At 47.7% G+C, this 15,792-nt stretch overlaps 1 protein-coding gene across 2 annotated transcripts in view; it reads left to right on the top strand.

Moving 5' to 3' along the window:
* Window positions 1–8,661: 8,661 nt before the first annotated feature.
* Window positions 8,662–15,792, top strand: part of ULK2 (unc-51 like autophagy activating kinase 2) — a 66,132-nt gene continuing 59,001 nt past the window's right edge. The window contains exons 1-3 of one of the 2 annotated variants that reach the window (XM_075904649.2): window positions 8,662–9,104; window positions 10,923–11,015; window positions 12,127–12,168. In XM_075904649.2, coding sequence (XP_075760764.2) covers window positions 9,015–9,104; window positions 10,923–11,015; window positions 12,127–12,168 — 225 coding nt within the window. In that variant the 5' untranslated portion in view covers window positions 8,662–9,014. The remainder of the gene's footprint in view (window positions 9,105–10,922; window positions 11,016–12,126; window positions 12,169–15,792) is intronic. The other variant, XM_075904648.2, reaches the window with a different exon arrangement.

Below are 15,792 nucleotides of genomic sequence, written 5' to 3'. Positions count from 1 at the left end.
ATCCTCTGGACTTAGCTGTTCATGTGCATAAGAATTGGAGGTCCTGTGGGAAGAGGTGCTATGTAAATAATTGTTTTAAAATTGGAGGCGATGTATTCGTATTATGTATTTACTCTAGAGAACTTTTCCTGGGTGTCTGGCTGGTGAGTCTTGCCCAAATGCTCAGGGTTCAGCTGATCGCCATATTTGGGGTCGGGAAGGAATTTTTCTCCAGGGTAGATTGGCAGAGGTCCTGGAGGTTTTTCGCCTTCCTCTGTAGCATGGGGCACGGATCACAGCTGGAGGATTCTCTGCATCTTGGGGTCTTTAAACCATTTGAGGACTTCAGTATCAGAGAGATCTAGGTGAGAGGATTATTCCGGGAGTGGGTGGGTGAGATTCTGTGGCCTGCGTTGTGCCGGGGGTCGGACTAGATGATCATAATGGTCCCTTCTGACCTTAAAGTCTATGAGTATCACTTAAGAGCCTGCTTTTTGTGGACCCAGATTTCATTGTGGCCCTGTAGAAGGCATCCCGAAAGACGGTCCCTCCTGCAAAGAGAGTCTGATTGGGGTTGTCGTTCTTCAGTCCCGGAACCTCATCAGCTCCTGAGATTGCTCCTTTCATTCCTCCAGGTGTGACCTTGGCATGGACGGATGGTAATGTAGACGAGGGAAAGGCATAGCCTTCCTAAAACTGCCTGCGCATCCGACTGCTGAGGACTGGAGCTGTGGCATGGCAGCCCAGGTTCCCCGGCTGCTGGGGAGGGTCAGGCCAGAACTGAAGCACAGCAGCCCCAGCCCTCCATATGACCAGGGAGAATGGGGCTAGGGATGAGCGGGGCTTGGTTCCAGGGATAGGCCTCAGGTGGAAGGGGCGGGGCTGGGGCTTGCCTTCCCCTGCTGGACTTTCACCCACCACCCGTGGATCTTGGTGTATCTTGTCTGCCATGATAACGCTGGGAATGTTGGACCTGCTCAGCCGTGGGTCACAGATACCAGAGAGCAGGGTAAAGTTTGTGTCAGCCGATGGTCAGGGGTGTGTGTTTGTGTGTTTTGTTTGTTTGTTTTTCTGAGAAAAGGTTTAACGTCCGTGTCTTTACTGCTAGGACCGGGGTCCCATCGCAGAGGGTAGCCAGCAGGCCAACAGACGCCCCTTTATAGGAAGAGCTTATTACACCTCAGATTTTAGCTGCTAGAATGCAAGATTCCTTCGCAGTGGGCAGCCTTAGGGAAAGACTGAAAGGTGCCCCAACGGACCTGTCACCTGGGAGTGACACAGATCCAAACGCCCAAGCTCTTCCTATACCTGTTCCTTATGACCGGCTGAAGTTCTTTTAAATTGTGCTTGGTTCTGTTACAGCAACTGAAGGAGTCAGGTTAAAACTTAAACAGTTACAGGTTTATTAAAAAGACTTATAAAAGCATATGGTTACAATGGCTATTGCTCTCTTTCTTAACTGTTAGCAAATACAGATTTTTAAAAATCGTTACAAAGAAAATAAAGATAGAAAATAGAAATAATGGTACCAAGTGACAGCTTAATCTTTAAAGAGCTCTAAGTCTATGTGTACACTTAAGACAAAGGACCACATCCAGGTACAATTTTTACCCCTTTCTGTGCCTCTTGACTCCAGCATGTCAGGCCAGGGCCGGTCTCTCAGTTCCTAGGAAAGACCAATACGAGGTGGGCGTCCCCTCTGGAACCTCGGGAGATCAAACACCTAACCCGACCAGCAGATAGATGGTAGATTGACACTCAGAGTAAATGTGCTGCTGGACCCATCTTTATACCCCTGGGGGCCCGTATCCTCTTTCTTATCTTAAGATACCAAATTGTCCTGGTCCGTTTTGTGGTGCCAGTTCTTACAAGCAAGTTTCAACTTAATTTACACTTGCAAGAGAGAGAACTAAATTGTGAGTACTAGACATTTTTTTGCTGGGCGAGAGATTCCTCCCCCCGCGGACGGCTGTGTGTTCGTATCAATATGGGTTAAGTCAAGGGCACTCCTTGGCAGCCTCTTGGTCAGCGATTGGCGTATCTCTGTTTACAGCCATTCACGGTCACACAGCCTGGGCCTTGTGCTCTGTGTGTGCCCTGCATGCTCCAGGCAAGCAAAAATGGATGTTACAGGGGAGTGGAGGGGGTTCCTGTCTGGCTACAGTTTGTGAAAGTCAAAGCCCTGTAGGATGGTCAGAACCACCTCAGCAGATGAGCCCTGCACTTCTAGCTGTCCATCTCTAATGCTCCACTGCCTTAGCGCTTGTGTGGCCAGGCACGCCTGAGCTTTGAGGGAGATTTATGGGTCTGCCAGGACACTTTTGGCTGCTGGTTCCCAAGCAAATGGCTTTGCCCACAGCCCACATCTGAACCTCAGTAGCGCAGCTCCCAGTTGTCTCCATCTCGTCTGCTCCTCTTCTCCATTCTGGCTTCAGCATTTGATACTGAATAGAGGAAGGATGTTAAACTGCGGTTACCTAGCTAATCGTATAGTCGATACAATTTGTATCCACTGTACGATTAGCTGATAGGACCACTGTGCAGAGCCGCAGCTGGGGTAGCGCCAGGCGCCTGCTCGAGCTCGGTTCGTGTCAGCTCCGGGAGGCACCCACGCTGCAGCTCTGCACTTTACAGGTAGTAAGAGCTGCCGGACTCTTACTAGCGTCTCCGATCTGTGGCCAGCCCTGGCTGCTAATAACTTTCTTAAGGTCTAATCACCCTTTAATATTTTTGCCATTTACAACCCATGGTCCTTCCTATTTGTGCTCATTTAAAGAGCCCATGAGGCTTTTTATAAGAATATGGTGGTAGGCTAAGTATCTTGATCAAACTTCAGCTTAAGTGTCCTGCTGCCAAGCTAAGCCCTTCTCCCTGGAGCTTGGTGTGGCTACAACATTTCTCACTTCCTATCTCAAACTCTTGTAGGGCTGTTGTGCACTGTTAAACGGCTGCTGCATTCCACCCCAGAGGTGGCTGCCATTTTGATGGTTGATCAAGTAAGCACCATCTCTCAATTGCCTTCTTCCAGGTGGAGCCAGGAGCATTCACTAGTCAATGATTATTGAAATATTTAGAAAATGTGGGTAAAAAGAGCCTATAAATATGCAAAGTATTGCTACTTGTAATAAAATCAAAATATGTGAGGAAAATCTCATTGTTCATCGATGTGATTTTTCTTTATACTCAAATGTCTCTATCATAGCTAGTGTTTGTCCGTGGAAAGAATTTATACGGCCTTTCTTGACTGGCTAGCAGCTCTGCTGGCAACCTTACAAAAATGCATGTACCGCAATGTTTAGGTTTCCAAGAGCCAGCACTGGGTGTAAATATCCGTCTGCGTTCCCATGTTTTCAGTCCAATTTCAGCTGAATTATTCATGAAACGTGCCACAGAGCTTTGCCTATTGCACAGGTATTAGCGTTCCTTGTCGAACACCGGAATTGTCAGCGTATCCAGCTAACGCAGCCCTGCTCTTACAAGGATCTCTCCACACTGCCATTTAATTCCTTCTTGCTGCCTCACTAACGCAGCACCTCTTAGTGAATCCGGTTCCCGAGGCCTTTGCCATGGGATTGAGGGGTAGCTCTGCTCCCAGGAGGAAAGTTTTGGGACTGCGAGTGAAAAGTCAGGAGTAATTTAAAAAGGGGGAAGTGGCGAGGGCAGTCACTTTTCCCAGCCATGACTCAAACACGCCTGCACTGCAGAGGTTCCCAAGCCAGCGGTGTGATGACGTCATGATCGTATTTAAATGAGTCCCCGCTGACATACACTGTCAATGCTCTGACCTCTTCCCACTAACTCAGAAGGCTCATTTAGTGGCTTATCCATCATCTTTGCAAAACGGCAGAATCGTTTGAGCCTTCAAACCCCAGCAGACTCAGCTCATCGCTTGGTTTTTCCCAAGTCGATCACTTGACTCCCACTGGTCTTCCTGGCAGGGGCAAGGTAGACGTCTTTCAGTGAAGACATTAAAAGCCTAGCACCTTGCCTGCTGTGTATGGAAGTTAATGGGCGTAAGGTGCTTTTTGGAACACAATTTGGGGGTCCTTGGCCAAAATTTCCTCTCCCTCTGCTGTTTGAATGGGGTATTGTATGCAGGTTGCTGGGGTCTACACCATAGAGGTGACTGAGTTTCAGTGACACTACAGGGACGTATTTGTAAAACTCTCGGGTGTTCTTAACATCTTCATTCCAGGCAGATGGAAGCAGGACTCAACCGTGTCATGTAAATACCAAAGAGTTCTGAAATCCATCCCCTCCTTGGAAGGTTCTGGAATGATTAAATCTCGTATTCCAGAGCAGAGAGAGGAACGAACTTGCCCAGGGACACGTAGCATGTCGGTGGCAGAGCCAGGAATAAAATGGGTTTCCTGACTCCCAGTTGCCTTCTTAAACCCATTTAGATCACACTCCTTGACACTCCTTGCATCACTTCAACACTCGGGGGATTTCAAAGGGCGCTGTATGTTTCTGGTGTAGTGCTGGTTAGGATATGTGGCTCTGTCCTGTGGACACAATCCTTCCCTATGCCCTTGTCCTGGCCTATGCCATCTGACCCATAACTGCTACCCTGGGTGTGAAAGGAGTGGGCTCTTTTATTTATACATTTTGTTTGCTGCTTGTTCTCCGTCTTGGGCTATGAATGGAGCTCTGGAGACTGTTGTGCATGCTGGTTAGGGACATTAGATTTTGCTCTTTTCTTAAGACCTGTTTTTAAAATGTCACCAGTACAAAATGCCATATAGGGCTAGAGAGTGGAGCCTTTTATCTCCAGCATGGGGTGAGCATGGGCAGTAACAGCAGTATAAACTCTTCTCCTAGGAGTGTGTCTAGCCCCTGTGATCTGCAGGGACAACCTCCTAAGGTGAGAGGGGGAACAGTGTTCACTTTCATGCTTTGGTCTCTCTCTGCTGAGAGTACAAACAAAGGTGACATGTGGGGATGCCTGGTACTGGACTAACAAGCAGAAACTCATCTCAGCCAAGATCCCAGTTCAAACTAGCGGCTGAGGCCAGATCCTCAAAAGATATTTAGGCTCCAGATTTCAATGGAAGTTAGGAATGTGAATCCCTTTGAGAGATCTGAACCTGAGAGCCAAACTCCACAGCCCTTTCATTTTGAGCAGAATTTCCACTGATGTTCTGACTTTGCCACTAGAGTTCACATCCTTTGTAGCTGGCTACAGATCCTTATGTAATGAGCAGGAAAATATTGTTGCGCTGATCAAATTTCCCAGTTCCTCCCTGTCACTGTTTCATTCTGGACCACCAACTGTCCTGTACAGCCTCGTTCTTGCTCTCTGCTGAAATTAACCTATTCCAAGGCCAGCAGACAAATCGCTAATAACGCTGTATGATCACTTGGCGCTGTCAAGAGAAATGCATGTATTATTTTTGATCTATATGGGATCATTTCTGGCTTAGAAATTCTTGAAATGATTATATGACTTATGGGCTCTTTGCGTTGTCTTTCTTCAAAGCATGCTCTGTGAAGGAGAGTTTTGGGGCGTAGGGCATATGCCAGCATAGAGAGAGAGGCTCATGGCTGAATGTGAGAACGCAGTCATTTTTCATGAAAATGTGTTTCTGCATTTGAAAGTCTCGCTTATTCAGATTGGTTTTGATTTTCTCCTGGTTTGCTATTTGTCAGTGCTGTCGATTTATATATTAAAACCCAAAGCCTTCGGGTTACTAACAGCACCTTAATTATGATTGAATGTCTCTCTTTTTAGCATTGATCTGGAGGGGGGGGGGGAGTTGTTTTTTACTTTTTGCCTTTATTCTGCTGACTTGCTGAATTTAGTGTGTTGTTTCAGCCTGGTTCTCATTTGTTAGCTCAGGGTGGAGGTGGTATGATACAGGGGAAAAAAAGATTTTAAATTTTTAAAAAATTCCTTTTGTCCTAGCTAAACAAAAAAAATTCATATTGGTGTTCTGTAATCCACCCACACACTTAATTATTTGGAAAGCCTAAAGTTGTCCTGTATTAAGGCCAACAGGGGCCCTTGAAGTAGTATTTATTGCAGCACGTCTTTTGTCTGCTTGGCTCTTTGAAGAAGATTCTAATTACAATGGTTTGGGCAGGGATAAAAAGGTAGAAAGTATGGTGCAGTACGGTTACATTGAGCAGTGGGGAAAAAAACAACCACCAACCCATGCCAATCAAAATAGGGAGGTTAAGTCATACTTCCCTGAATGTCTTGGGGATACATATGCCAGCATATAATACTGTTCACTCACTGTTTGCACATGCCAAAGTGGGGATAGAGCCATGTATCACATGAGAACATGCCCTGATCTGTGTAGGACTCAGGACACTGACCTAACTGAGAGCATCACAGCTGTTTGCTACGTGTGCCTCATGATGTTTATAACTGAGTGCTGCCAGAAAAGCAAAACGCAGGTGGTGTCTCCCATTCCAGGTATGTCAGCAGTTTGCTGGAAGGTGCGGCAGTGAGAGGGTTAATCATTCATAGCTGCTGATAGTGGCCGAGGGAGGACAGATTTCAGGAGGGGAGGGATTTGAGCGAAAGGGAAAGTACTTGGTGCAGGGGTGTGGGGATGCTAACCCAAGCACAAGGGGCAGGTGGAAAGATGAAGGAGCAAAAAGAAGAGAGAGAAAACAGAGGTGGGATCAAGATTATGTAACGCCCTGGAGGGGAAGGTTAAAGGCTTCATGTGACTGGCAGGTGTTTCCTGATGTTTGGATGTGTTGAAGTAACAGGCCTAAGGCTGATCTACAGAGGTCCAGGACGCAAGCTGGAAGTGAAAAGGGCCCCCACTTGTAGCATTTGGTCATAGATAATTTAAAACTATTGTCCCTGGTTATTACATTTATATATATGAGCTGTGTTTGTGTGTTTTTCCCCCATTGCTGGTCCATGCCTTAAGTCCTCTGCTAGGTTTGTGCTGCGGTATGTGTTTACTAATAGAGCACCAAGTAAATTTCCTAGCACAGAAAATCCTAAAGAGTTGATAACAGGAATGTTAAAAACGATCATGCAATGCAGCCCCGTTTATCCACAGTGTGTTGAGTGACAATGAAAAATATAGGTGGCTGTGTGTGGCAGAAGAAACAGAATTCGGATGGGAGCTAGGAGCTAGAAAATGGGGTAAAAGTGCATTTTGGATGAAGTGCAATCAGGAAGTCTAGGCTATGGAGAGCAAGTGGGGTTAACAAGGGATTTGGTGAGAGAGGGATGTGACCTTAACAGATGACTGCTTTGGATTGAAAAGGTTGCATAAGGGCTCTGTATAGGGATGGGACGGTGTAGATCAGGGCTAGGCAACCTGTGGCCTATCGGGATTCTGTGTGTAGTCTGAGACATTTTCTTTACCAATGCCCACGTGCAGGGTTGCCACATTCTGCTGGCTTCCATCCATGTCGTTTTTTCCCCTACCACTATTTTTCAAGAGACATGCGCATAAAGCAAGGGCATGTGAGGTGAGGTGCATGCTGATTGCACACTACAGTGTGAGCGCCGTGCTCCCTCTGCATCCAACCAAAGGGCTGCTACGGTTCTGTCAGCACACCCAGTAAAGTCTCTGCTACGGTTCTGTCAGCACACCCAGTAAAGTCTCCGTACGGAAGTGCAATTGGCAAAACTACTGTCACCAACTTGGTTCCGACAGTCTTGCGGCCTACAGCGATGGAGGGCCACTCGTGGCCCACTGCCTAGCTTAAGTTGCCCATGGCTGAAGTAGATCAGGTAATTACAGCAGCAGTTTTCAAACTATGAGTCAGGACCCAGTGGGTGGTGGAATGTCAGGTCCTGGGTCTCACTGCAGGGGTATCAGGTGACCAATGGAGGTGCTAAGGCGGAGCTCCCTGCCTGGCCTGGCATCCCAGACTGTGCTGTGCCCTAGAAGTGGTCGGCAGCAGGCCCGTGAGCGCATAGGGCTCTGCGCACTGCCTCTGCCTCGAGCGCCGCACCCCCGTTGTCTGGGAACCTGCTGCTGGGGTGCAGCCTGCTCTGCGGTGCCAGGAGAGGCAGGAAGCTGCCTTAGTGCCCCCGCTGCACCACTAACTGGAAGCTGCTCATGGTAAGCCCCCTCCCCCCCGGCCTGAACCCCCCCCACGTCCTGAACCCCCCCCCAACTGAACCCCGCCCCCCCACACACACAGCCAGAGCCGCCACCTCCACCCCAAAGCTGTCACCCATGGGAGGCTGGGTGGCTTTGCCTTCCCAAATCACCAGCCTGGCCCCACTCGTTCTCTGCCCCAGTCCGCCTGCAGTAGGGTTGTGGGGGTGGAGTCTTGCTGCCCCGGGCACCCTCCTTGTGCTGTGGGGCTGGGGTGCGGCGCTGCCCCACCTCCCCTGGGGTGCTGGGACGGGGTGGGGGGCAGGGCGGGGTCCTGGCTCAGGGGCACTGAAGGGGGGGGCTAGGGGGCTGCAGGCTCAGGCTGGGGGGGGCGGGTCCCACAGCGGCCCGGGGCTGAAGGATGCGCAAGGGCGACCTCATTACGCGGGGGGGGGGGGGGGCTAAGCTGGATCCTGTGGGGCGGGCTGCTGCCCCTGGCGGGGGGGCTGGATGGACACTGGGGGGGCGGGGAGACTCCCCGTGGGGGGGCGGGGGCCCGCGTTGGCCCCGCGGAGGGGCCGGACTCCTTGGCGGGCGGCGGAGGGAGCCGCGCGCTCGGGCGGGCGCGCTGCGGCCTATAAGTGGCGCGGCGGCCCCGCTCGCCCAGTCGGAGCCGGGGCTGGCGGCGCGCGGGGCCTGCAGCGGGAGGCGGCCTGAGCCCAACCCCCCCCCTCCCGCAGCCGGTGCGAGCGGGCATGAGGAGCGGCGGGGACCCCTGAGGGGGCTGCACCCCCCCCCCCCCGCTGAAGGAGGCGGGGCCCCTCCCTTACCCGAAATCCTCCCCATGACAGACAGCGCCCGTCGCCTTGGAGACGCGCGCCCGCCGCCCCCCGCCCGCCAGGCCCGGGGGGGTCCGCGCCGCCCCTAGCAGCATGCCCGCCGCGGCCCCCGCCCCCGGGGGCGGCCAGCACAGAGGCCGCCGGGGGCTGCCGTGAGCCGGGCCCCCGCGGCAGGATGGAGGCGGTGGGGGACTTCGAGTACAGCAAGAAGGACCTGGTCGGGCACGGCGCCTTCGCCGTCGTGTTCAAGGGCCGCCACCGCAAGGTAAGCGAGCACCCCCCCCCCCCCCCCCCGAGCGCCGCCCCCCCCCCCGCCGGGACTGGCCCCGAGCGCCCCCCCCGCCACTGCCCCCCCCCCCGCCGGGACTGGCCCCGAGCGCCCCCCCCCGCCGGGACTGGCCCCGAACGCGCCCCCCCCCCGACCCCCCCCCCCCCCCCCCGAGACTGGCCCCGAGAGCTGCCCCCCCCCGCCCTGCGCGCTGCCCCCCCCCCCCCCGAGCCCCCCCCCCGGGACTGGCCCCGAGCGCTGCCCCCCCCCCCGCCCTGGCCCCGCGCCCCCCGCCGCCCCCCCCCGCCGGGACTGGCCCCGAGCGCTGCCCCCCCCGCCGGGACTGGCCCCGAGCGCTGCCCCCCCCCCCCCCCCGCCGGGACTGGCGGGATCGGGTCCCTTTCGGGGGCCCTGGCCGGGGGGGGGTCCGGCTCGTGGCGCAGACGGACGCGCTGGGGAGGGGGGGGCGCCTTTGTGTGAATGTCGGTAGCTGCCGCGGCTTTCATAACCTCCGTGCGCCGGGCCGGGCCCTACCTGTTAGCGGGCAGCGCTCCCTCTGCTGGCGGGTGCCTGGGAGACGGGCCGGACTCCTGCACCACTGCGGTGCTAACCCCCCCCCCCCCCCCAAAAAAAACCCACAACACAATTGGAAAGGGGTCGGCCTCCCCCCGCAAGCTGGCAAGATCTGCCCGAGTCGCTGCACTGCCAGGAGCCCCTGCCCCCTGTCAGGCCGAAAGAGTGCTTTGGGAGCTTTCTACCCACCAACGCTCATGCCCAAATCAATCGTTTCTCTTTCAGGGGCCACAGGCCAGGATCGTGCCAGCGTTAGGTGGTTTGCCCCCACCCCTTATTATAGTGCTGTTTGTAGCTCCCAAATGAAGGTGCTGCTTTGGCGGGGGGGGGTTAATCTGTGTAGGAGACTGGTTTCTTTGTTTTTGCAGCAGTCACCTTTGTTTATCTGGCTTGATAACTGGAGACCTAATGGAAAATTGGCTCCCTTTTGGATTGGCCAGAGACTTCTTAAGTGGGAAGGTGTCTCCTTTCCCAGACTGGTTTTCCCGGCTACTTCAGATAGTATTAGTTGCATTGCAACTTTGCACTTTTTATAATATTTTTTTAAGCCTGTGTGTGTGTCGGGTAAGAGGCCCAGAGAGAACTGTGTCAGTTCTGATTTGTAAAGAAGCCTGTGCTGTCAAGTAACACTTCAATCAGTTTTATTCCTCATGGATATTAGAGGTGTACTCTCAACTCACAGTGGGCCCAGAATTTTTTTCTCTCAAAACAAGTTCTTGCAAAATCTAAAGACTATAGAAATGCTTCCTCATAAATATGCATAATTTATTTTTAAGCAAACATTCCCCCCAGGTTGTGTGCAATGCAGACATTGCAGCATTAAGAGCCTGAAGGTGAAAGTGTATAAACAACAGTGAAACTGACACTAGTGAGGTTAGCTGTCAAAGAAAAAAAAGAAGCAAACAAACAATAATGATAGGGAAAAAGCAAATTGGACTTGCACAGTACTTTCCATTTACAAAAATCTAAGATGTTAATGTGTGGTGTGTTTTTTAAACTGGTGTTTTGTCTGTCTTGAAACAGTTCACGTTGTTGCAGCTTATACTGGTTTTGGTAGATGTGTGAAGTGTTATTGAAAAATAACACTAGAGAGTTTGGTGGCCTTATTTGAAATTCACACAGATAATAACAAAAGGGACAGATTAGAGATCCTTTTATTGTTTCATTGGGATAATTTTAGCCTTTTGCTTTTGAGGAAAGTAAGCATATTTCTGTTTTTTAAAAAGACTTTTTCCTTTGCAGAAAACTGATTGGGAAGTAGCCATAAAAAGCATCAACAAAAAGAATTTGTCAAAGTCACAGATCCTGCTTGGGAAAGAAATAAAAATCTTAAAGGTATGTTAATTTGCAGTGATTTTAAAAGCCTTGTCACTGCTTTATTTGAAAGGAAATGGGAATTTCAGTCCAGTTGTTCCAAGATGGGTGGCCATATAATTACCTAGTCCTAGTTTTCATGCCCTCACTACTTTAAACAGAGGTCAAGAAATGAATGGGCCAAGACAAGAGTCTGAATTTTCCTTTTATGTCCAGAAAAGGTCCCAGAACAGGTTTAAGGCATATAATGTGCTGGTGGAGGATGCTTCTGTTCTGTACCTGCTGTATGGCTAGAAGATTTTATATGGCGGGGCTATTAATCTGGTAGCTTTCACTAGTACTTCATTTACTGCAAATAATGGGGGAGAGGAGAATGTCATCAGTTTGTTGTGGGATTTTTTGGGTGGGGGGTAAAATTATTTTAATTCTTCGCCTTCTATTCTCAATGGCAGGATGGTTACTTGAACATTAGAGTTTTCATGTTGGGATTTGCGTCTACCTCCACTGCATACGTTCAATGGAGGAAATTTAATGAAAATCTCATTTATTTTGCCAATACTGAATTAGGTGAAAACCCTCCATAAGGTCGTAGATTGTGCCCTTAGTGATCTTGCACCCCAACGCTGCAAGCTTCGCTGTCATCTCTCCTGATGTTGAAAATTCATTATCTTTATTGCTTTATTCTGATATTTTCAAAGATGTCAGACCCATTGCTATCTGGAAACTCCAGTGTTATGAATATTAACGTGGTCTGTTTATTTAGTTACTGTTGCATCCTCTTTAAAATAAGCTACAAATGAAGCTTAGCCTCTTGAGCTGTCCTGGAATTTTTGTTTATCATTTTAACTTGTCTTCCAATTACTATAAAAAAGGGAAATTGTTATGTTAAGAATAATCAATTTATTTTCCCCTAAGCAAGATGTTGTGGGAGAATATAAAGTAAATTAATTCAGGTTTTGGTATAAATTCCAGGTGTATTATGATGTTTTACTTAAAACAAAACATGGCAAATTCTGGAAAAAAACACGCTTAAAGAAATTTACCTCTCATGAATTCTTCCTAGCAGAGTAAACCATTCATTAGCTGTTCATTATGTTAGCCTGTATTTTCATGGTGTAATTTTGTTTTATAGGAACTTCAGCATGAGAATATTGTGGCACTCTATGATGTCCAGGTAAACAATCTCCTTTTCTGCTGTAAAATCTGTATTACAATTTAGCATATAGGTCTGTTGAAATTGATTTTTGTGGTTTTCAATGCTCAGCTCATTCTGGTGAAAGATTTACTCACTCCTAAAAGGGTGTGCGCTGGTAAATAGGTAACATGTTTAAAATATGTGAAGAGCTGTAGAACACAAAATACAAAGCTTGTATGGAGCACAGTGTGTTGTAGGCTGTTGGGCTCCAAGAGCAAGTGGAAGCCTATGAATCTCTGCAGAGGCAGTTTGTGTAATCTGGCCCAGAGGGAGAGCATCAGCTGGCACTGATAGGTAACTGGCTGAAATTACATTAGTGGTAATGTCTATTTTCCTTCCCTAATTAAAAAATGGGGCCAAGGAAAATGTTGCTAACTAGAAGGCAGCTGGCAGAGAATGGATGTGTTCACCACTTAGGACACTTTTCTAACAGTTGTTGATTTGAGAGAATGATTTTCAGTTAGTGAGGTAGGTGGTATGAAAGAATTAACATACTTTAGAATCTTAACTGTAGAAGAGGGTCAGCAACTTTGAGGTCCCTGTACTGTGGAAATATACTGTTTAATCCTGTATCAGTGGGGCAAAACCAAAAACAGTTGAAGACCTAGTGATGTGACATTTGTGTTGCTGATGTAGCTAATGGAATAGATATACAATGACATGTTTAACGCGTGTGACTGGGCTTCTTGGAATATGAAAACAGTGTGTCACACCGCTTTCATCTTGTTTTTCCCATTTCTTGTATGTCCAGGAATTTGCCTGTAAAGGTTAAAATGGTTTAGTCCAGCACATATGGGGAGTTCATGTCCATAAGAATTCTCTTTAGAGAGAGATGCAGTATCCTGAGGCTTGCAATTGTTGGGTAAAGCTATTCATGAAATTATGTAGGTTATTCAGTTATTCTTTCTACTTGAATAGGAACTATAGGTTTATCTCTTGGGTTTAGTTCTAATCTTAAATACAGAGGCATATTTGTGAATAAAATTACTGTAAAGAATCCTTAGGGCACTGCACAATTAAAATGAAATTAGACCAGCATAAAATATATCTTTCTGCATATTTCATGGTTGTGAACAACTATGCCAAAAATAAACTGTAATTTTGGGTACGAGGTGGTGGTATGGGGACTAGGGATGTCAAAGTGTAGTTGACTATATGATTAACTGATAAGTCTAGCCTTATCGGTTAATCTTCTTGACTACACGTATTTCCATTCCCTCCCCCCCCCCCCCCTTTGTTGCCTCTGTAGCAGAGGCAGCAGGGGGTGGAGAGCAGAAGTCAAAGCCGGTTCCCCCAGCACAGGCTCTATGGTGCCACCTGTGGTTCTCTTCCTCCCTCCCCCCCCCCCGCCCCCATCCCCTGCTGCTGCATCTAGGAATGGGGCCGGGAGCAGACGCTGCTTGCCTCTCCCCCAGGGACTATCGAATAGACATATAACTGCAAAGATTTCATGTGGTTACATGACTGTTCAATAACCCGATATCTAACATCTCTAGTGGGGACACCCTTTTTCCATCCCCTTCTAAATTATACACTGGGATGTGTGGACTCAGTCCTTTTTTCACTCTTTCTTATATTCAGGATTGTGGATTTCTCTTAGAGTAGTTAACATCAAGACCACCTTAGAGTACCAATCACTTTTCTATATTCTCTGCCCTGCTTCTTGAGGTGTTTAGGGCCTCATGCTGAGGGTTGTTGAGTAGGAATAACAGGCTCTCAGCATCTGGATTTGAATGATGATGATCCTCAACCATTGCAAGAGAAATTCTGAATCCCAGTGTTGGATCCTGGGAAGTGAAAGGAGCTGACTTTCCAATCCATTGCATAAAACATATAACAGTAGAACTTTTAAGTCTACACATGTTCTGGTAATATATTACCTATAAGCTCACCAGCGTTTACTTAGGGGGCGGGGGAAGAGCAGCTTTGCAGTTCACCTTTAAGGTATATTGTCTTGGTTTTCCATGTTTTGGTGATCTAATTTTTGTGTATCTTTACATTAAATACTCCAAGGGGTCAATTCTCTTCCTGATTTATGCACAGAAATCCCACAAATGTGCAGTGAAGGGGAGACCAATACCCTACATTTCTTTTTGGCAGCCTATTTCTTTATGTAAATTTTATTTGGAAATGTGGGGGTCTGACTTTCTGGTCTTTTGGAGTTGGAAAGATGCCAATATAGAAAATGCTAGTTAAGAGACTTCTTGTACCCTCAGGCCTGTTTGCTCAGTTTGAGTTGGGAATGGTTCTGCTTGTCATTCAACTTTGCACTTAATTAAAAGGCACAGCTATAAGTAGGTGAAGGGAAAACTGCACGTCAGATCGTGGATGTATTTCAGACACATGCATAGTAAAATGTAGAACTTGGCGTGCTGAGGTTGCTTTTTATTGATGAAATATGTGCTACAGAATATGAGAGTCTCAAGACTTTCAGTTTCTGCATAGTGCTATGTTTGTAATCTATTATACATCATTAATTTATGAGATTACATTAGTTTATAGCCCAGAAAGAAAAGAGGCTATGCTTTCACACATCTGTCAGCAATTGTACCTACTCCTTTGCTTTAGTGTGTGACGTTCTAGCATGTATTATACTTTTTATTTTCCATAACATCAAACATCTTGGGAAGTCTGCATCACAGCCCAGTGGTGACTGGGAGTCGGGTTGGTTTTTTGTAGATCTGTCAGTCTGTAGCTTTTGTTACTCTTAGGCATTTTGGAGCAGAAAATGCTCATGTTTTAAACAACACTGTTTGACAGACCAGTTTGCTAAATAATCAAAGAATTGACTTTGTTTTACTAGGTCATATGAGTGAAAACTATGTGGGGGAAAATATAAATATATTTTAATGCAGAATAAATATTTTCAATACCATTTTGTGGTAAGTGACCTATTTACACAATGCAGTTACAGCTGTATGTTTATATACATTCTATTCTGGAATATATCAAGTCTATGAATTAAAGGGATACTAGATACTTTAAAATGAAACTGAATTTCTGCTTTATTTTGGAATAATTCTCATGTTTGATGCATTTCAGGTAAAGTAGTTTCTGTTGATTCCTTCTCCCCTTATCTCTGTTCAGATCCACTTTTGTTGGCATTGCATTGCCTATTGGCTGCCCCCCAGTTGATATTGTGAAGCAAACCCTGCTAAAGCTTTTCATTAAATCTAAAGCATCATACATTGCTCTGGCTTTAACTCTCTCTGAATTCAGAGGTTTGCTGTAGCACTTAGCATGTGTAGCCTTCACTCCATTACAATACTAAAAATGCCCATTCATCTGGAAGCATTCTCAAGTGAATTGGTGAGCCATTAATATGTATGTATTACTTGGCATTAATATTGTGTTGTATTGATGCCAGCACAATAATTACCATTGATTTCCATAAGGTGGCTACATGCAGCATTGGCAGATATGAGTTGTAGTTAAGCATCACATATAAGCAGAGACATACTTGCTATTTATGCTGTCTTGGAAGCCAAAGTAACTGTATCAAGCCATAGTATACAGGATAGTTATTAGTGAAGCTGGTATCTAGAACAGATCCGTAGCATGGACAGTAGTTTCTCAGAATTGTATTGGAATGCTACATATATT

This window comes from Pelodiscus sinensis, chromosome 21, assembly GCF_052426305.1.
Source record: "Pelodiscus sinensis isolate ZL-2025 chromosome 21, ASM5242630v1, whole genome shotgun sequence".
Classification (NCBI taxonomy): Eukaryota; Metazoa; Chordata; order Testudines; family Trionychidae; genus Pelodiscus; species Pelodiscus sinensis.
Note: the sequence above shows the minus strand (reverse complement) of the source record. Positions and strands in the feature narration are given on the sequence as shown.